The following is a 21,783-nucleotide window of genomic DNA, read 5'->3' as shown; positions in this document are numbered from 1 at the left end:
TTCTTGGATCCCCCTTCCCTTTCATGAGCCTACATGAAAAAGTATCAAGCAGGATCAACACACATTCCTGCTCTTCCCATCTCAATAAGGCCTAAAGCAGGGAGAGAAGCAGCATGAACCCAAGAGCAGAGCAGGCATCGATAACAACAGAATGACACTGATGAAGTCAGAAGTAGAATAAAGGAGAAGCTGGGGTGGAGGAAGGTTGTAAAAGCAGCTTGCAGAGAGCCACAGAAGATAGCCAGGCTACAAATAAGGCAGCATGAGACTCATCAGCCAATAGTGTGCCTGGGGCAAATCAGCTGGCTGTCAGCTGATTGGGGCTTGCATGCGATCAGCTGACCTCAGTGCTTGACTCTGTGGTTTGCTTGAACTAACATTATATGTTTGATTTAATAGCTGACAAGGCAAATAGACAATCATTTCCAGGTTTTTGGGGATGCCAATCAGATTTCAAGGGGCCTCCTTTGGCCCTAGCTACCACTGGCTTAGCTCTTGGAATATTGTTGGTACCAGGGGCGGAGCCAGACGTTTAAAATAAGGGGCTAAGCCCAAACAAAAGATGGCAGAGAGGCAGGCACTTCCCACTTTTTTTGCATATCGGACAGTTTAATCCACTGTTTTTGCTGGCTTTTAAATAAAGATTTGTAATTTAAAAAAGGCTGCATTTGGCCCCCAGGGCATAGTTTGGACACCCCTGGACTAATGCCTGGCTTCCCATAGCTTCTGGACAAATTGCCAGAGTTTACCAGGAAAAAAGTTGTTTTCTCTTACATTTAAGCAGAGCTCTTTACAAATCAACTTGTCACGAGGGTATCATGTGCAGACTGGCTGTAGGTCACAGGATTCAACAGGCAAGTCAGACCCCAGCTGAGACAGCCGAGGGCGCTCGTGTACCGGTCTCAGTGGAAACTCATGAGATCAAAGTTTAAGCAGCACGTCTACAATCTAAGTCATATAAAGTGCAAATGTTGACAAGTAATGGAAAGTGACTTCATAAACACTGCTCCACAGGATTTAATAAATCAACACTAAAGAAAATCTAGCTCCTAAAAAAACCAGGGGGAATCTGTAACCATCTGCCTCCAGAACATTCAGATGTCACCTGTCAAGATTTTTTTTAAAAACTGCTAAATATTTAGTGCTAAAGAACCCAGAGAGATCTTAAAACTACTGCCTCCAGACTAAGATCATACATCTTTCTGACACACAGACAGCTGCAGTTAACAAATAGTTTCTTAATGTTCCTGAATTTAGGATTCAATGTGAGTACAGCTGTCTGGAAAGAAAATATACCCTGAAATCCAGTGTAGGAGCTTTAGATATAGCGCAGAATAAAATGATATCCTTGGTTTCAGTGGCCTTAAGCAGAAGTACCTAGTAGTAATTAAAATCATTTTTGTTGTTGATGGAGAGATGGAAAGAAGATGCTTTCAATAAAAAAAATCTCATTTAGTCAAGTAGTTTGGCCTTTTCTGTGTTGCCTTTTTCTTCTGCTGAGTGTCTCTGTTAGAAATCTTTCAGTAACAGGTTATAATGTGTTGATAATTAAAGTTAAAGACACACGAGAAATTATTGAAGAGTGAAAGCAGCCTTGTGAGAATACACCCGCTGTCAGAGAATCAAACAAACAAGCCATGACTGACTTAATCTGGAATACTCCATCTTACTTAGATGTCATTTTTGCAGTGACAACATGTGCAAACCATCAAAAATCTGCTGCCAGGACCTTAACTCAGATCAACAGATGGTCACATCTAACTCCAATTTTAAATCCCTCTGCAGACTTCCTGTTCATCTCTGAACTCGTTTTAAAATTCTGGCACTCCCTTACAGAGGACCACACAGCCAGTTTTAATTTTATTTTATGGACATCCAGAACCCCAAAACCTCAAGCGGGATTTTCAGTCATCTGCTCTGGGTTAGTGAGTGTATCTCAGACACACTTTCAATCTGGGGTAATCTGGCTTTGACATGACGAAGCTGCTCAGAGCCGGAAATGCCTGAAACTCAAGCAGCAATTTTTGAGGGGTAAAAAGAACACAGAGGAGGCACACGGCTGCAGTTCCTCAAATGGCCACTTGAGGCTCGCTCCTAGAGTGATTTATTACCCATAGAGTTCCATACAAAACCTAAAAACATTGCCTGGGATTAACTGTTTCATAAATTAACAATTCAAGTTGTTGCCTTTATTAGACAGCAAACACGGGGAGACAGAGTGGGGGAAGACATGCACCAAACAGAACCAGAACTGGGATTTGATCCTGTGAGCGGTTAAGCTTACAAAGCAGATGGACTTGCCAGGCAAATTTAATCCAATCCACGACGTTTGTGCTGAACCGAGCACTGTTCTGACCAATCAGCATCATTAGAGAAAGAGGCAGTGGGTATAGGCAGCGTTTAGTTGTACTGAAAGTGGTAGTGATGGGAATTTCGGCTCTTTTCAGTAATCCGGCTCATTTGGCTAGGCCTTAGCAAAAAGAGTCAGATCTTTCCCAAACAGCTCTTCATTCAGGCATCAGTCTGGCTTCATTTGACTTCCCATTTTTGGCAATCTTATTACACATGATTGCAAGGGCGTCAAATGTGGGGGGGGGTCATATTTTGGCAGGGGGTATGGGGGTCCTCAGAAAAATTTGAAAGAAGTAGATGCAATCTCCTGCATTTTGGTGCATTTTATCATGTTTTCAGATTGAAAATAATCTCCCTCTTTCATTGTTTTTCCTTGGAGCCGACATGGTCTACAAGTACTGACAACCATACATATACTGAGGCACTGGGCATTAGAAGATTTTGAAAATATTAAACTTCCCAATAAGCCATATGACATTTTCCTTAACCATCTGTCACCTTTCGACGCTCACCTCAGCAACAGAGCTGTCTCCACTGCCCCTGCCTCTGACTCACTCTCAATCTCAACCACCTCTACCAGGAGACATGGAGATGCATTGAGCATTCTTTGATTTTGATAATTGAAATAAGCTTAATGTAGATTGATCATATGAAGATTTCTGTGATGTAGCGTTACCAGCATATCAAATACACAGGTAGTATAGCAGCCTAATAATTATGTAGGCTACATTAGAAATGGGCCACCTCCTTAAAACATGAGCAGTTTGACAGTTCAGAAATTGTCAAATGTGTGTTCAGACCTGGAGTCTTTTTTAATGGACACTGTCAAAGAGAGGAATAACGTCACGAGAGAGGAAAAAAAGTGAGTAAAAAAGACCCTTAATATGGTTAGAACAACAAATGTTTTCAAATGCTTTCACGTCAGAGTCTCCTAAAGTCTCCAGTAACACCAGAATAAGTCGCTAGAGGGGTCTGAATACTCGTTAAATATAGCAACAAAGTCACAAGGTTGGCAACAACAACGCGCAAGGTGCCTGATGAGACCGATGCTCCAGCCTGCTCGGGGTGCTAGCCTGCTAACATTCTTATCAGAAAAGCTGGCTGTGTTTGGCCATGGAAGAACCCAATTTAGCTGTTTGGTCACTCAAGGGAAAACTTGGGCAACTCTAACTTACTTTCCTTTTCTTCAAAAAAAAAAAAAAAAACCCTCCTTATGCCCATCTCTCCTCTGTAGAACAGTCAAATTCCCCCAATGAAAAAATGCATTTAACCTTATTTTGTTTTGTTGCTCTGATTGGCCCATCATGAATGTGACGGACAGAACATGACTCCAGTCACCGTCTGAAGATTTTTTGAAAAGTCTTGCCCTTCCCAAGCACTTTCTCTTGGAGCGTTCCCAGATGAATGGGAAATATATGCAGGCAATGGAAATATGAAACAGTATATCTGGCTCGTCAGGTTACTGAGTAGTGGAAGAAGGACTGCAGCCACCTGCTCTATCTACTGAGTTCAACCGGTTCCCAGCAGCCGGTTTAGCTCATTACAGGTAATTCAGGTGTAGTTTATCAAAAGGCTATGCAGGGCAGCTGCTTGGGGCCCTAAGGGATGACAAACTTTAAACCACAGCAGTGACTGGAAATCTGCAAAGTTTGCTAGACAGAAGGAAACCTAAGAGTCCCAAATGACTGACTGCTGCTAGTCTAAGACACACGAATAATTTTTACCAGCATTACATTGTGGTGTCAGTTTCTAATGTTAATTTGAAAATGAATAGATTATGTTACAGTATGTTTTTGTTTTTTAGTGCTTGCATTAGAGGTCAAATTCTCTACGCAAGCCAGAGACACCCAGGCCTGGCCCAAGTCTGTTTCTAGTAAAGCGGCTACACTTCCCCCTAAACCAGGGGTGTCAAACTCAAGGCCCGGGAGCCTAATCCGGCCGTGGTACAGTTGTACCTTGCCCTCAAGATCTTATTATTTTTTTTATTATAACTGGCCCACTGATCTGTAGATTTCATCCAGTTTAAAAATGTAAACCAAACCCCGATGATTTAAAATATCCTTGTTATGTCATAAAACAAGAAAAAGTTAAAATAATTGGGTAAAAAGTCAGGAATGTGGGAAAATAAATTTCTGTTTTTATTTAATATTCTTGATTTTGCATCTCACATTTATGACGCAAAGTTATGGTTTTGATTTTTTATTTCATATTTTGACCTTTTCAATTCACATTTTTTACTTTTTTTTATCTTATTCTTTAACCTTTTTTTTATCCTCACTTTTAAAATTTTAAGTAATATTTTGACCTTTTAACTGACGATTTTATTTTTTTCTCAGGTTTTGACCTTTTTATCTCTTTACTTTGACTTTTATCTCATAATTTGGCCTTTTGTATCCTCAATTTTAAATTTTAAGTAATATTTTAACCTGTGAATCTCAAATTTTTATTTGTATTTTTTTGTCTCAGGCATTGACATTTTTAACCAATGATTTTGAAATTTATCTCATATTTTGACCTTCAGAACTCATGATTTCAAATTTTTATCTCATGTTTTGACCCTTATAAATCACAATTTAAACTTTCTTTCTTATATATTTGCCCTTTAAAAACATGATTTTAACTTTAAATGCCTTTTGAGCCAATAAATTTGAATTTTTATCTCAGATTTTGAGCCTTTAAACTTATCATATTTACTTTTTTAAATCTCAAAATCATTATTCATCAGTGCTAAGTTTTTTTCCTCCCATAATGTATTGCTGTTGACAATGAGGTTGACAGTTTATGGTTAAATGTTTGCCTTGTTCAGCCCTCAGGTTGTACTCAAATTCAGAATTCGGCCCTTCTGTGATTAAGTGACATCCCTGCCCTAGACATTCTGACACCTCAATCCAAGAAGAAGAGGGATGGAGAGAGAGGTGCTCCAAAAATACAAGTACTTGGCCAAAAGTGTGCTGAGATAGTTGCTGATAGCCAATAAAGGCTTTGGAGCTTCACTGACACAATACTCAGCCAAAACAGACCAAAGAATCATGTAGGTGTGCTTGTTTTGCTTCTTAGAGTCTACCAGCCACAAAGAGGGTGAATTTTCTTGAATGCACCTCCCCTGTCAGATGTAAGAAAAGCAAAACCAAACACATGATATGTAGCGAGATGATCAGTGTTTTCATGACGGTTACCTACTTTTGGGACTAAATGAGGTCAAGAGTTGTAAGTTTTGTTTGTTGGACCCTTACCTTCATCTGATACCAGGATTACTAGGATTTACTCAGATGTTCAGACTACTATTTGACAGAGAAGGCAGGCAGCTCCAAAGTGAGTTTGATTTATCCTCCGTCCACACGGAGACAAATTCAGGAGTATATGCAAGTTATTTTGTCGTATTAGCATATAATCCACACGGAAACGGCATTTTGGCAGGCCGTAATCGCTACTTTTTGAAACCAGGTGCCCCCAAAGTGAGTAAATCTGTAAACGCTTGCCGTTTCGTCTCCACCTGGACAGCCAACTACATCTTTCTTGAGATGATTACATCATACATAGCATAGCCCACTTAAGCTGCATGTGCGGATCCAGCCAAAAAAAAAACAATGGCGGATTCTAGGGTTGTGTTCGTGCTGCAGAAGCTACTGAGTTTATTATGGCTTTTACAGCAAAATCTGATTCTCCTTTACCATGTGATAATAACATCTTGTTCTTTGTGTCTGTGTACGCAGCAATAGCTTTGCATGCACGCTCCGTAATCATTTTCTCTCTTTTGTTGCATTTCGGTGGCAGCGGTACAGCGACACCTACAGGCATATATACTACAGCATTTTCAGTTGTTGTCAGTAGTTCCATGCTTATACGGACATTTCCTGAAACGGTCTCGTGCTTACGGAAAACATTGGCATAATGAAATAGAAATATAGCATTTTCATCTCCATGTGGACAAGGCCTAAAGGGCTAGCTTCTGTTTCTGTGTTTCTGTAAGCTGTTGCTGGACTTTGTAAGAATCTTAAGATTCTCCACTTTCTAACAGTCTATAACATGACAACGTTTACTCGATATTTCATGCTCTAATGAGTGTGTTAAACGCTTAATTTACAAACAGCCAGAATACAGGTGGTACAGGAGAAATGTTATGTTATGTCTTCTAAGGGCCCCTAGCAGTGCGGGGCCCCAGGTAATCGCCTACCATTGCCTAATACAGTGTTTCCCAGCCATTTTTCCTTGGAGCCCCCCTACATTTACCTAAGAAAAGCGGAGCCCCCCCGCGGGAACTAAGAGAAAAGAAAAAGTGACACACTGCTGCCAAGAATCAACATAGATTTTAATTGTTTCACTGCTAAAACCTAAAACAAGTAACCTGACATGCCAGACAGCGTCTGTGAAAGGGCAGAGCCTTTGAAAAAAACTCTGAGGGTGATTGGATGAACCTTCTTTGTCACATCTCTACGGGCCAGTCAGAGCAACAAAACACGTGACGTAGCCGCTACAAAGTCAAGTTCTGATAAAACGGATGCTTAAGCATCCATGCTAATCTCTTCCATCATAATTGCACCGGCCTCTTGTTGCTGCTTGCTTATGTCACGACTCCGCCACGCTCAAAAGTACTGTCCCACGATGCTGATTGGTCCTTTCACTTTCTAACCACGTCTAAACTGTTCAGACGGGAGCTTTGCAGGATGGATTCGCCAGTGAGAAACATGCAAACAGGGGAATCCATCTGCTTTGCAGGGTTATAAAACAAGGCCTATGCATCATTTTCTTATCAACAGACCTTTGTATAAACTACTTAAAAACTTCTTTATTATTGCTTAAGTCAATTTTAGCAAATCTAAACTAACCCGGACCTAAGGTTGGGAACCAATGGCCTAATAGTAAAATTGCCTCTGTTTGAAAGTGAAGGCTGTCTCCTCTTCCCACTTCGCCACTTCCTTGTGGCGGAGTGAGCATATGGATTATACAGGGGAAGTTACGTAATGGAGGACAGGGATAGGAGGGAGGCAAATTGAAGAGAGAAGCGCAACAATTTGCAATTTTATGAAAATATATACATATTTATCATTTTTTTATGGCACCAGTTTTGAACCAGTACACCCAAGAAGTCTTCTGAGAGGTTTCAAGGACAGTTGGAGCAACGGCGTGGCGTGCAAATCTACACAGACAGACAGGCCACCAATTCTAGTAGTAAGATGTTTATCTGGACCTGTGGTTTTTAATACTAAGACTGCAGTATTTGCAGCATAATGCTGAACTTCATGCTTTAAAGCAGCTGTACACAAACCTGTGGTTAATGTCAAGGCAGCTATAATCTGTATGCTCCCTGTAACCGTGATAAATTTGCTTCCCTTGAGGGTTTTTTCTTTAAGTTAAAGGCGAATACTCGGCTGGGATGGGACCTTTAACATTAGCACATGCATATTACATCAGTATGTAAGATGTTTTTCCTCTTCTTTTGATTCCCTTTATTCTCTGACAGTGAAAGGTGAGATATAAATAAGCCTGCTGTCTTACATCTAAGGGGATACGTTCTGGTTGACAGGGTCTATTGCGAAGCTTTAATGTCCAATAACTCTGCTACTCAGGAGTATCTGACACAACCTTTGCATACGTGATGCAGATTCACACTGTGCAGTTTAACTCCATACAGAATTAGCTGCAGCTAAAATAAGACATGAGGAATGAGTGTGTGAAGTCCAACCTGGGCTTTGTCACAGCTTGACGCCGGGCTCTCTCCAGGGATCTGTCCTTGAAAGGCTGGAGCCTGCGGATCACTCCAAAGTATTCACCGCTACTCGCCAAGGGGAACGGTAGCAGATCGATGACATCTATGTAGAAATAGAGAGGATCACATCAGTATCAGGGATAAAGCTGAGATTCTAAAAGATGTGATTCAAGTTCTGACCTGACTCGTGTGAACACTGATGAGTTCTGTTTCTGTTAATCTGCCACATCAGGTGAGCGGACCATGAAGGGCACACAGTGGGACGTTTATGTGGACGCTGTGAGAGCGGCGGCGTCTGCAGCACTCTGGAAACTTTAAAGATGGAGCTTTCGTACGTGCTGGGTTCACTGCCAACAGGAAGGGGATCTAACCAAGCACGGAGAGACGCTCTCTGTGCGTCTAAAACTCGCCTGTTGAAAAAGTCTTGCTGATATAAAATGGACGGAGGCAATCTGAGCAGCACCCGATGGATCCCGGAGACCCCGGGTGTGCTGCTGATCCATTTCCTCCTGAAAACAGCGATATCCGTCTTCTTTAATGTGGAAACCACCACCTCCACTGCGAGCTGACATGGCCTGGAGCACTGATAGTGCACATGGACCACGGCGCCATCCACCACGCTGTCAGGAGCTGAGTGAAACTCTATGAAATTGTCTTGCAGGCTCTCAGCAGGCTGGGCCGAGGAGGCTGAAATGGTCTGTGACACACAGTGTCCCTGGGTGAAGGAAAGATGAGGAAACAGATAATAAAAATAAAAAAGACAATCTTTTCACATAATCAACAGCTCAGGGAACATGGATGCACTACATGAGAACATTTCTATGAGGAGTTTGACTTCCTCAAATATTAAGTAACTGTTTTTTAGCCTGAGGCAACAACAACAACAACAAGCTGTGGACATAACATATCATCAGCCAGCATTATACAAACCCAATTCACTACACCATCCAGCTGCAGGAATCAGTGCTAACTGTGGAGCTCTCTACTCAAACTCTTGGTCATTGATGCAGAAAACAATAGCCTAGTTCAGGCATTCTCACTCAGTTTTGTGCACTAAGGATGACCAGGTAATCCACTAGTGGAGGCTCGTGGATGATGACACACATCACAAAAAAACAAAACTATGAATGCAAGACAGCATTGGCAGCAAGACGCTGTTGTTCAGCATAATAACATTCAGTTTCATGCAAGACATCACAACGTAATCTGTAAACCTTATGACCAAGACATATGATATTCAAGGTTAAATAATTTTTTAACCATGAATTGTAGCCATTCTACTGAAGCTATCCATTCCTGTGTAGCTCTTACGGAGGCTTTTAGCGAGCCTGGAACTTGGGGGACTTTTCAGGCCATTTCAAGATTACATCTACACCAATACCGCTGACATTGAAAGCCATTTTTATTTTGATAATTTCTGCCAGCTTTAGCACTAATCACCATTTTGTTTCCCACAATGCACTGTGATGTGCTGTGACAACCAATGGCAGGCTGTTCCCTTGTCTCCTCATGCTTTACTAAAGCACTTTGAAACTGGATGAGACTGCCTGAAGAGTTTATAATAAAGAGGCCGAGACACAGAGAGGCCGTGACGTGTCCCTGTGTGTCACTGCACACAGGAAGTGCTTTAAATAATAACTCAAAAGAAGACAAATCCAAAAAAGAACAAGGACTTTTTTTGTTAAAAAGTGACTATTTTGAAGACTTTTTTTGTCACAGATTGATTATGTTTTTAACTTTTGGTGGCAAAGAGATGGAAGAACAAGGTTGTGCAAAAAACCCTTTGTATTTATTGTTTACTGTGTGTGACATGTAAATCATTGAGTTTTGTGTTCGAAACCACTCACTCATTCCCTACTCCCTGTCCACTCTATAGTGAGCAGCATATAGTGGACTAAATAGTGGACTCAACTGCAAAACACAAAAAATGATTTCAGACACTACACTGGCTGTGGACGATGACGTCATTGCCGTCTCACAATTAAAACGTTTAGCAGCAATGGCTCATAAATTTCCTTGACAACGGCTGAGGATCGAAATTAACGGTAAAATTTCAATGAAAACTGCTACAAAATGTAACGTATTTTCCAAAAAAATAGATATACTAATAGATAAAAAAAAGTTGTCTCTATACTGACAAAATAATATACATTTTTGTGTGTATTATCACTTACTTTTGCACAAAGATGATAGTCTCATGTCTTGTAATCACCATAGGGGGAAAATGACTCCGTTTCGAATCCTTAATATTTTCTTACAGATTTGGTAAAACCAACAAACAAAAAAGCATTTAAAAAAGTTTTTGTATATGTTCTTGTGCTCCTCTCATCCGTCATGTTTGAGAGCAGCAACTGCGATGCATGATGGTAACTATTGCTGGGCTAGTGAGCATCGGTTGTTCACTACTTTTCAAAATGCACTGTGGGATAGAATGAGTGCACTATAAAGTGAATAACAATGCTCACTCAGAATTCGGACACCACTACAAAATGGCGTATTCATATATAGTGTTTTCGAACACTCCCTTCGTTTCTGTTAAATTTTTTCTTTTGTCTTTGTAGACCCATAACGTTTGAATGTTCCAGTGACATTACTGTAGCACACATACAGGTCGTTTCCACCAAGTGGTCCTGTTCGGTTTGGTATGGCCCTGTACACATTTTTTCCATACCGATCTTACCTATCCATCCCAAAAAGGAGGAGCTACACACACAACCATAGGGGATTGCACTGACGTCACGTCAGTGTGTGACATGACTGCTTGGCTCCAGGCTGCAAAACACTGATGAGTGTGAGGGTGCAGGTGTCTGTGGAGACGCAAACTATTTTGGGGTTCAGCGTACCAAACCAAACTGAATCAAACCGGACCCCCTGATGGCAACACGGTTATACTGGACCACCTGGTGGAAACGTGGCATATTCTTAAAGCCAGGTTGCCAGAGTCATACTTTGGCCGTGTATGCCTGAGCGCCCTGCCCAAGCATCAGCAACGCCACAGTTAAGCTGTGACTAATTACTGCAAACAGAAAATCTGCATGTCTTAGTTTCTGTTTGTCTACACCAGCTCCATTCTCACCTCTCAAGCTGCTAGTCAGACTGTAAACAAACAGCAATGCATAGAAATGGAACGCTGCAAGTCTTCTCCCTCTGACTGCACCAGACTTTAAAAAGTTGGCCGTTGCTCCCTGAGGATACATCCTCTCCAGACAAAAGCAGATGGGTTCAGAGATTAAGCAGACAGCAGTCCTCACAGGAACAATGCACAATGCAGCTACACTTTCTTCTCTTTCTCTCTGTGTTTTTATTTTTTCAGAGAATCAGCTGTCTGGGAGCTTTGCTGAATCATAACAATGTAGAGAACCGTCGACAGTTATTTTTATTTACCTTGTCTGATTAAAAGGGTAATCTTCACCAAACTCTGTCATCACTCATGCCTCACTGAGATTATATTTTTGTGTCAAAGGCCGACTCACTCACAGCAACATCCCTACATGGGGAGGTTTTCATCCTTAACTTTAAAATGGGTGTCAGAATCATGCTCTAACATTTAAATAAAGCAACCTTCATCTCCCTCAGCCTCACAGACTTTATTGCCCAGTCGTCTTTACACCATAGTTGTGGTATGCTAAGACAATATAATTAACAACATAATGGTCAGTTGACAAAAGCTCCAAAGATGAAGACTAACTGGTTGGTTTTAAGTAGCTTCACTTTGCTGCCTTTGTCTGAACTTTGAGGAACGTCTGCTAGCAATGGATGAGAGTCCTGGACGAGAAAATCAGCAAATTTAAGGGATGGGTTTGTTTTTGTTTCAAGTGAGGCTGTCTGATATACAGAAGCTTGTTGTCTTATAATCAAAGTCATAACATTTATTTAAAATGATCAGATAGTCAGAAGTAAGACATATAATGTTGAAATTATGAAATAGAAAGTGGAAATGAAGAGATAAAAAGTCATAATTTAGAGATAAAACCTCAAAATCATCAGATATTCATAATTAGAACAAAAAAGTTAAATTAAAAAAAATAAGAAATTGTGAGAAAAAAACAGAATTATGAAATAGTTGAAATTATGAAATAAAAAGTAAAGATATGAGATAAAGAGTGGAAAATATAAAAATATCAGATAAAGTGGAAGTTATGAGTACATGTCAGAATTTGAAGCTGAAATGTCAAAATTATCAGATAGTCATAACTACAATAAAAAAGTTTAATTTTAATAAAGGTGAAAGTTATGAGTAAAAAAGTCAAAGCGAGGATACAATTGAAATTATGAAACAAAAGGTTAAAAATATGACAACGTTGGATTTATGAGATAAAAAGTTACAATTTGGAGATAAGTCATTATCATCACCTAGCCAACATTAGAAAAAAAGTTCAATTTATACAAAAGTGGAAATTATGAAGTAATATGTTAAAGATGCAAGATAGAAAGTGGAAATTATGAGATTAAAAAAAGCAAAATTTGAGATTAAAAAGTCCAGATGATCAGATAGTCATCATTGGAACAAAAAAAAATTGGATTTACAAAACATTGGAAATTATGAGATAAAAAGTCAGAATTATGATACAGTTGAAATTATGAAATAAAAGAAAACATGTATGAGAGTTAAAATTCAGAGATAAAATATCAAAATCACTAGGTAGTCACAACTGAAACAAAAAATAAATGTATGAAATAGAAAGTGGAAATTATGAGATAGTCATAATTTGAACAAAAAAGCTCAATTTAAGCAAAAAAGACAAATTATGAGATAAAAAGGCAGAATTATGTTACAGTGAAATTATGAAATAAAAGGTTTCAAATATGAGATAAAGACTGGAAAATATGAGATAAATAGTCTGAATTATTAAAGTCCTTTTAAAGTGATACAAAAATTATATTTCCAGTTAGTTATATGCCAGGCTACTGTGTTATGAACCACCAGGACAAATTTCAGTCTTGGAAACTCATCTCTAAGTTTATGAAATCAAGCTTCAAACTCATGAAAATTCAGGCAGTAATATCTGCTCTAAAACGCTGCGTGAGTGTCAGTCCAATGCGTTGAAGTCACGCCCACTCATGAGAAAAATGATCCTCTAAAAAACAAAACAAAGAAAGCTTTGACGTGAACGGAGAACTCCTCTGTCTGCTGTGCTGATATGTTAAAACTCACAATCACTTTACAGGCAGACAGTTTAGAGCTAAAAAGTTTCATTTTCTCATCCTGTATTCAACTAGTCAGTTATTCCTCATACCTTATTTTCAGAGTTTAGTGATGTCTGTCTCACATTTGAGACATCTTATTAGATTGCTTCTGAAACACTCTTTTTAATAAAAGTTAGTTTAAATAAAAGTCTTCAGTGCTGAATTAGAGACTTTATTTTGACAGACTTGGCAGGAATAGAAAGTGTCTATTGTCTGTATAGTTTACTAAACTTTAGCACCGCCATGCTAACAGTCGGGAGGGATAGAACAGTTGCTGCTTTGAGAGAGACAAAGCCACGTTCCCATTTTTTTAAATCATCCAGGACTTAAGACAAGTGAAATATGGATTAAAACACACCTTCAGCAGGATGTTTGTTCATGTCGCATCTGGTTCAAGTGAAAATTAGAAAAGCACTCCAGCAATTAGCCAGCAGCAGTGAACCAAACATTGTTTAAATGACTGTTAAGTTTCAATGGAGGCTGTGGCATCGGCTAACAGCAGTCTTTATTTGGATAAACTGCTTGTGATTGATGATGTTGTAGCTGTAGGGGGGCGGGGTAAGTCCCATATCTCTGCGACGTCATGGACGGTGTATTTCCTGCCCAAATTAAACCAAGCTATAAAGAGATTTCCAACTTTCTTATGGTCTAAATCTAAAATTCAGTCACACATAGATCTCAGTGTTTTCATATGTTTACAGCAACCTTATTCCAACATATCAAGTGTGTTTTGACACAATTTGTGATTTCATTTAACAGGGACTTAAAAGAAAAAAAAATTTAAACGCTAAGATAAAAAGTATAAGATTATAAGTTATAAGATAAAAAGTGAAAATTATAGAATTAGAATTTGTAATCGTTAGAAAGTAAATCAAAAGTACGAGATGAGCAAATAATGAGATAAAGAGTTAAACTTTTGACGTATTTCATTTATGACTTACTTTAATCATTCTGATTGAAACATTATTATTATTTTCTTACTTTATATATAAATATGTTAACATTTTTTGCTAGGGCTGTCAAAAAATTAAACATTTTAACTACGATTAATCTCAGGGTTTCTATAGTTAATCACAGTTAATCACAGCCTTTTACCATAATCAGAAATTCCACTATTTTGCACATAAAAGTGTTTGAGTCATTTTTGGATCTGTCTGCTGTCTTTGACTGACAGTAATTGACCAACAGACTCAAATATATGTTTTAAAGTTAGTTCCAGTCTTTCCTGTCTCACAAGATCTTTCTTAATGAGTCTATTTCTGTCACTGCTTTTGTTGTTCAAAACTTGTAGGAAAAATCCAGTAACACTCAAAACCCTGACTGTTTTTACTGTTTGTAATGATGGATGAAAAAAACATGTATAGTATATACTATAAAGATGAAGATTAACTTTATCAGCATGAGGAATTTGCCCGGGGCTCTTCAGCCATGCTGCAGCCATAAAAACAGACAACATTCAACATCATGCACATTAAACATTTATCATAAAACTCTGAGTGTTCATAAATAATGATGGAAAAGTCTAAAAAAGATAAATAACATCAGTTTCTAAAAGTACCACAGCAAACACACAAATCCAGGGTAAATCATGCTTCAGTTTTTCACTATTTAAGAGCTTTATGGACACAGAAATATAAAGAGAGAAACAGATAAAGATATAAGCATCTCAATATTTTATAGCTTATAGGGATTCATCTTCCTCTTGCTGCATTTTTGTTTTGCAAATTACATTACAGTGCAGCTTCAGCCTGTCACGAACAAGCTAGTGTAACAAACAGTTTTGTTTCCCTTCTCTGATAACTCCAAAGCAATATGCCCCTCTCTGCAACCTTTAATAAACTTGATCAAGTCATTTGGCCTCTTTTTTCCTGTCTGTTTATGTATGTATTTATTTATACATGCTCATAGGCCGCTTTATTAGATACACAAATACTAAATCAGCCAATCACATGGCAGCAACTCAGTCCATTTAGGCGTGTAGATGGGGTCAAGATGACTTGCTGAAGTACAAACCGATCGTCAGAATGGGGAAGAAAGGGGATTTAAGTGACATTGAATGTTTCTTCTGATCCATTAGGCAGGCCGGCCCGTAGATCTGGCTGAGCCCCAGAGAAACTGAACCCTCACCAGCTGTGATTTATTGATGATAGTGCATGTGTGAGGGTTCAGCAGCATTGGTGCTAGCATGCTGGCTAACAGTGACTTCATTCTGGAGTTGAAAAAATGTGTCGATCTTGGGTTCTGATGTTAAACCAACTTATTCCACTTTTAGACTCCCTGTCATCACTGAATCTGCCCATTTTTGCCTCTTTGAACCCATATTTTCCACTTTATGACTACTTTTTTTTGGTACTTCTCTTCCCTCCATCCGGGACACTGGTCTCAAAAGCTGCTTATCCCAAGCGAACAACATTATAAAGGACTGCACACACCCCACATCATGGTCTGTTCACCCTACTGGCCTCTGGCAGGAGGTATCGCAGCCTGAAGTTCAGAACAGCCAGGCTCTGCAACAGTTTCATTCCCCAAGCAATTAGACTGTTAAACTCAAACAGATTCCACACCACAAACTCGAATGGTTGGGCCAGCACTGTTTTAAAAGCACTTTAGTGGGTGCATCTTAGTGCAATACTGTATATCTGCAGCTGAAACACACTTTATCATGTATTTTTAGATATAGTATTTATTAATTATCTATTTATGGTGTTTTTTAAAGCTATTTTAACGATGTTTTAATTAAGTGTCCGAGGACATAGTTTCTTTTTTTCTGGAGCCAATGTAATGAAATTTCGTTTGATGTGCACTTGTGGTGTATTTTTGAATTACAATAAAGTATCTATCTATCTATCTATCTATCTATCTATCTATCTATCTATCTATTTGCAATTCTAATTTGTTCACAGCAATGTGCAAAAGAAAAAAATACACCCTTCTTTACAACAAACAAACTCCCTTTGGGTAGAGCTGTGCACAACTGTAAACAAGATTGCAGTACATATTGGAAGTGAACATACAACATACACAGTACTGTAAATCCTTCATGCACATCCAAACGTTCCTGCCTGTCTGGCCACATATTTTCATCTACATCACAGCGAATATCACCTCTTGCAATGCAGCGAGGAAAGTATCTCCCAGAGTTGTGAATCCACCTTCTGCAGGAGGGTTCATGGGATTCAGCTCTGGGGGACTGTGGAGAAGTGGCTTATCACTGGTTGCAACTAATGCTTCACACATCCCTTCTCATCAGTGAAAGCTGAGGTTCACCTGAGAGCAATTGTTTAATTTAGAAGACATTTTCAGAGGAAAAAAAAGATTTTAAAAAATTTATTAAATTTGCTTGACAGATTTTGACAAACTGGTTCAACATTTTTGTATGTAATGACTCAAGCAATGAAATGAGGACTATTAGTTTTATAGGGAACAACTATTCAGCATTCACAAGCACAGTTGATTTTGACTGACATGACATAAGCAAATGATAATGTTACAAAACAGCAGAGAGTTGTATGAAAGCAACTGATGCATGTTCTGCTATGATGTGCACAAGTGACTAAATGTTGTGGAGGTTGAACTAACTGTTGTGTAAATGTTAACAGTGATGTGAGAAATGAACCAAAGCGACTGAGAAAAACTGTAACAAGTTAGAGCCACGTTTTGCCTACTTTTGCTACTTTAAACACATATTAACAGTTATTCACTATTTTCTTCTGCTCATTTTTGCCTCTCTTTGCCCATTTTTGACACTGTTACCATTTTTCCCTTTTTTTATTTTGCTCTCCTCACAATAAAATAAACTGATTTTCGCTTACAGTAAAGATTTTTCACTTCTTTCTACTTTATTCTCTTGTATCCTGACATTTCTGCACATTGTTTGTAGCTGAAGTCTGAGATTACTTAGTAAATGGTTTAGTTCAGTGTGTCCTTCCACATTGTTAACATTACCAAAAAAGGAAATCCTGTTTTATGAAAGGGGGTTTACATTTTGAAATGGATAAATACATTTTTCTGTTGTTTTTTTTTTTTTTTTTATGAGTGGTTATTTTTCAGGTTAGACATAAAATATGGTTATCGCAGCTTAACTTTACAGTGGACCATGATTTTCCTGATCCATGGGCCCCCCATTTAGCCGGGTCCCAGAAAGCTCTCCCCTCTATCCCCCCTTAAGAAGGGTGTCAAGTACTGTTTCCAGTTGCAAGTATTGTTTTGAAATCATGATTCAAGGTTTTGGTATTGAAGTTAACATTTTGGTATCCTGACAACACAACTTTAAAAACCTTTAATCTAGCCTCAGGAGTTTACTTACTGTCACTCACACCTGTAAAAACTTCAGTACCTGTTATAAATCCAACATTGGATCTTTATAGAAGTCTTAAATAAACCCTCACCCTCTATTAGTTCTCATTTTACTTTTAACCCTTCAATAATGAGCCTTTTGATGTTGTTGTTGACCTATTTACCAAGTTATGTCAGGTATGAACACCTGTTCCCATCGTAGGAAGCTAATGCTATGAAATCTTGATCAACAACCAAAATAAACTTGTTAGAAAGGTACTTGTTATGATGGGAATAAAGAGTAAAATAAAAGTGTGTCCTCTAAAGACACTGTTAAATATAATAACATGATTAAATGTTATATTATCTGTAGTTTAACCTCCTCCTAGGGGAAGTATTTTGTTCTTTCACTTCTAGATGTCCTCCAGCTACTCCTTCAGCAGTGTTTGTTCAGCTCCTAATGTAAAAGAATCCTCTAACAGAGAAGTAAAAGTGGCTTTCTTACCAATATGACTGCAGCAGAGATGATAAATCCCAGACTGATGCTGTTTAATACTTTCATTTTGAGCGTTTCTTTCATTAGATAAATCTAAAATGTCAAAAGAGGACGTGAGCCTTCATTATGAAGTCAGTAATGTGTCATATGTCGACACGTGGCAGCGCACTACCTAAACAAGGGCGGGCTTACCTGTTTTACCGGCGTTACGGGTCTGACACCTTGATTGAGCTGTCTTTGCAGAGCGGCCTGCTGCTTTGCATAAAAGCCTTGACCTGATTGCCCGTCTACATGGGTATAAAAACATCTGCTTTGTCTCATTTTATTCTAACCGGGAGCGTAAATGTGAGTCTTGCATCAAAGCTGTGAGTCTAAACTAATTTAATGCTCTCGTGTGAGGGCCTTTGCATCGACCAGCGTCCTCTTCGGCCTACTCCCACACAAGACTTTGAAGACATCTGATCTAAGAAACAACCTGATACTGAAGCCAAAACTAATTACCCGAAAGCTGCTGACTGTTTATGCTTCAAAGTTAAGGAGTCAGGCATCAGCTACGCTTGCTGATTTGTTGTTTTAGACGACCACATGTGGTGGAGCGCTGTCTTGTTGCATATATAAAGGCTGGTAGCAGGTAAAACAGAACATGAATACTCGAGGTAGCTTGAAAAGAGATTTGAATTAGAAAGGCGTTCTGTCATCAATGGCTTTGCAGGACTTGTGCAATTTCCAGGACGATTCTCTGGACAGGTTAACCAGTGAATATCCCTCATTGACATTTCCAAAGAAGACTAGATGCAACTTTGCAAACTGTCTGCCCTTCAGTGATGGAGCAAGCTTGTTTAATTTTTATATACCAGCAGCAGAGTACCTGGATGAGAGTCCGATACAGTTTGGGCAAACTAAAGCTGTCCAGACTCAAGAATCTATGCCCTTTCTCACCGACCTTCCCCTCTCCTCCTCTCACTCCATCCCTCTTCCTTTCCCCATGTCCCACGGCACCACAACCCTGGCTTTCATTTTTCAAGGCGGCGTGTTGGCAGCAGCGGACACTCGCTCCAGTTGCTCGGGGCTCGTAGCATGCCCGGCGTCCCAGAAGATCCTGCCCATTCACAGCCACTTGGTCGGCACGACTTCAGGTACTTCAGCCGACTGCGCTCTTTGGAAGCGGATCCTGGCCCGAGAACTGCGGCTCTACCAGCTCCGGCACGGTCGGCGGCTTTCTACGAGAGGAGCGGCCAAATTGCTCTCCCACATGCTCCACCCGTTTAAGGGGACTGAGCTGTGTGTGGCGGCCACGCTGTGTGGGTGGGATGGAGGAGAGGAAGATGGATGCCATGACCATGAGGGTGAAAAGACTAGAAGGTCTGCAGATACAAATCTTGCAAACACAAACGGCCCAAGTCTGATCTACGTGTGCAGTGACGGCACCCGCCTCCAGGGAACGCTCTTCTCCGTGGGCTCAGGATCACCTTACGCTTACTCCATCTTGGATCAAGGAGTGAAGTGGGGGCTGACGTTGAAGGAGGCCACGGCGATCGCCAGAGAGGCCGTGTACAGAGCGACCCACAGGGATGCATATTCCGGAAACTTTGTGGACGTCTATCATGTCTCTTCAAAAGGATGGACTCGCCGGAGCAGGGAGGATTTAAAAGAGGAGTATTACAGAGAAAAAGAAAGACGAGAGAGCAGGGGGAAGCAGGACGTGTCTGAGTAAAGACTTGAAACAAACAAAAATGGAAAGAGAAAAGAAAAGCAAACATTGGGGAGTATTTTGGAAAGACATGATGGCATCTTTGCAGCAGATACTAAATTAATGAACAGGACAGGAATTTGCATCCTCCAGGCTATTCCTCAAATGATTTAAGCATGCATATCGTTCCCTCTAATAAACAGCTGATGTTTTGTTTGTGCTGAGGATAAAATGTATACTCTGCCTGCGCTCTGCTGGCTGGCATTTTGATTAAGATGTTAAAACATAATGAATCATTTGAAGTAGGCTGTGTAAGATAATTATAACCTACTCCTGCAGGGGCTGGAAGCGCATAAACACAGAGAGAAGTGGAAAAAAAGCTTTAATGGTCCAAAAACCCCAAATGTCTGTAGAGAGCGTGTTTTAATGTACCGCTGTGTATAACGGGGCTAATTTAGGTGAAGTAATAAACAGTAAAGAGCTGATTTGTGTCTGCTGTCAGATTTCCTCTGAAGTTTCTCTGACGCTTCAATAAATTAATGAATTTGCTCAACCTGCCCGCTCACTTCTGTAGGAGCAGCGTGGTTGTAAATTAAGCATACAAGTCATTCTTCCAGCGCCAAAGGCTGCAAAGGATGTGAGGGCGAGTGTATGGAGCTTTTTGTCCTCATTCCTACACAGTACATTTAGTAAAGAGTGGATTTAACACTGTGTCCCAGTGTATAGGGTCCCAGCCACAATAGATTTGAATTAACCCTTTCACTATGGTGTTAAAATTTTAGAGTTAAATAAACTCTGAATAGAGTAGAAGTCTTAACACTGGCTGATCCTGGTCCTGCCTGGTCAGGGGGCCATTTTAGGCCCCTCAAAGCTCTCCATCCAGCCCCAGAAGATGATTGAATTCAGACAATGAGAGGAGGAAAAAATATGTTGTGGGTGTATCTTTTGTCTTTGAATCACTACTGCTGTAAAATCAACACCAAAATGATTTTCATCCCAAAAAGAATTGAAACAGAGATTATTATCAGCCATTATTAGTCAATATAATCAGGGGTGTAGCTAGGGATTTTAGCCCCCCAGAAAGAAAATTACACAGGGGCCCCCTTAGCTGACTCGCCAAGCAACAAATGTTGAATCATTTTTACAAATATCTATGCATTTTATTGTATTTTTGAACCATAATTTCCCCATTTATGAGCAATATTTTTACAATGGTTAAATCAAATTTACTTACATTACTTGCAAGCAAAATATTTTTCTCCTAGTAGTGTGATTACTCTTTACTTTAAAGAGGGGGTGTTATACTTTTCTGATTTTTAAAACACAAATATAAAGTCAATACATTGGGTGTCCATACTTCACGTATGTAAATTTTCAAACTGCAAGATAATCGTATGTGGCAGTAATCTTGGATTTAGACTCTCCGAGATCTTCCCGAGACGAGATTTCGATGGAGCAAGCTGATGAGGTCATCGCAATAGGATCTCCTGACTGGTTCGTCCGTGCTGCCGGCAAAGCGGGACAGACCGCCCCCACGAGATGAGCAGAGCGTCCATCATTAGTAACACAGTAATTAAACACTTACCAAACAGATACGTCCTGCTCTATCCTTCGCTGCTGCTGGTTTTCTTCCTCCTCTCTCTCCAAACTATCAGGATCAGACTCCGGGTCTAACACGTACGGATGTATATCAAAATTCGCCATATTTTACTCAGTCGGACCAGTTCTTTCAAAGTTTACAAGTACGTGAACATAGCCATTTTGGAGGGGGTGGGCACAAAACATTGAGTCCTGCCACCGGCCAGCCTCTGGAAAATCTCTGGAAAAGCAGGTCCGTGGAGCGGGGGGGTGTTAAAGAGACAGCAGCGAAAACGAAGCGTTTCAGACGTAGGTTAAAAAAAGGGTTTTTTAGGACGCCAGTTTGAGAAACATGAGGAGTTTTTGAGCTGTAAACCATGTGAAGCTACTGCGTGGGTATCAGAGAGATTTTGTAAAGCCTTGAAAAAAGGCACAATACCCCCACTTTAATTTAAGGCTCATGTTGAGACACAAACACGCCTCCTCCTCCTCCTGGGT

General features: G+C 39.8%; 2 protein-coding genes across 2 annotated transcripts in view; one reads left to right on the top strand and one right to left on the bottom strand.

Moving 5' to 3' along the window:
* LOC121512751 (protein sel-1 homolog 3-like) overlaps nt 1-18,083 on the bottom strand; it is a 43,628-nt gene extending 25,545 nt beyond the window's left edge. The window contains exons 1-3 of the mRNA XM_041792182.1: nt 18,027-18,083; nt 8,240-8,774; nt 8,036-8,162 (exon numbers count right to left, since the gene is read on the bottom strand). Coding sequence (XP_041648116.1) covers nt 8,036-8,162; nt 8,240-8,774; nt 18,027-18,083 — 719 coding nt within the window. The remainder of the gene's footprint in view (nt 1-8,035; nt 8,163-8,239; nt 8,775-18,026) is intronic.
* Nucleotides 18,084-18,717: 634 nt separating this feature from the next.
* psmb11b (proteasome 20S subunit beta 11b) lies at nt 18,718-19,731 on the top strand. The gene is made up of 2 exons (XM_041790480.1): nt 18,718-19,327; nt 19,403-19,731. Exons 1-2 carry the CDS (start codon nt 18,718-18,720, stop codon nt 19,729-19,731), a joined length of 939 nt encoding a protein of 312 aa, XP_041646414.1.
* Nucleotides 19,732-21,783: the final 2,052 nt, after the last annotated feature.

Source organism: Cheilinus undulatus, linkage group 7 (genome assembly GCF_018320785.1).
Source record: "Cheilinus undulatus linkage group 7, ASM1832078v1, whole genome shotgun sequence".
Lineage (NCBI taxonomy): Eukaryota > Metazoa > Chordata > Actinopteri > Labriformes > Labridae > Cheilinus > Cheilinus undulatus.
Note: the sequence above shows the minus strand (reverse complement) of the source record. Positions and strands in the feature narration are given on the sequence as shown.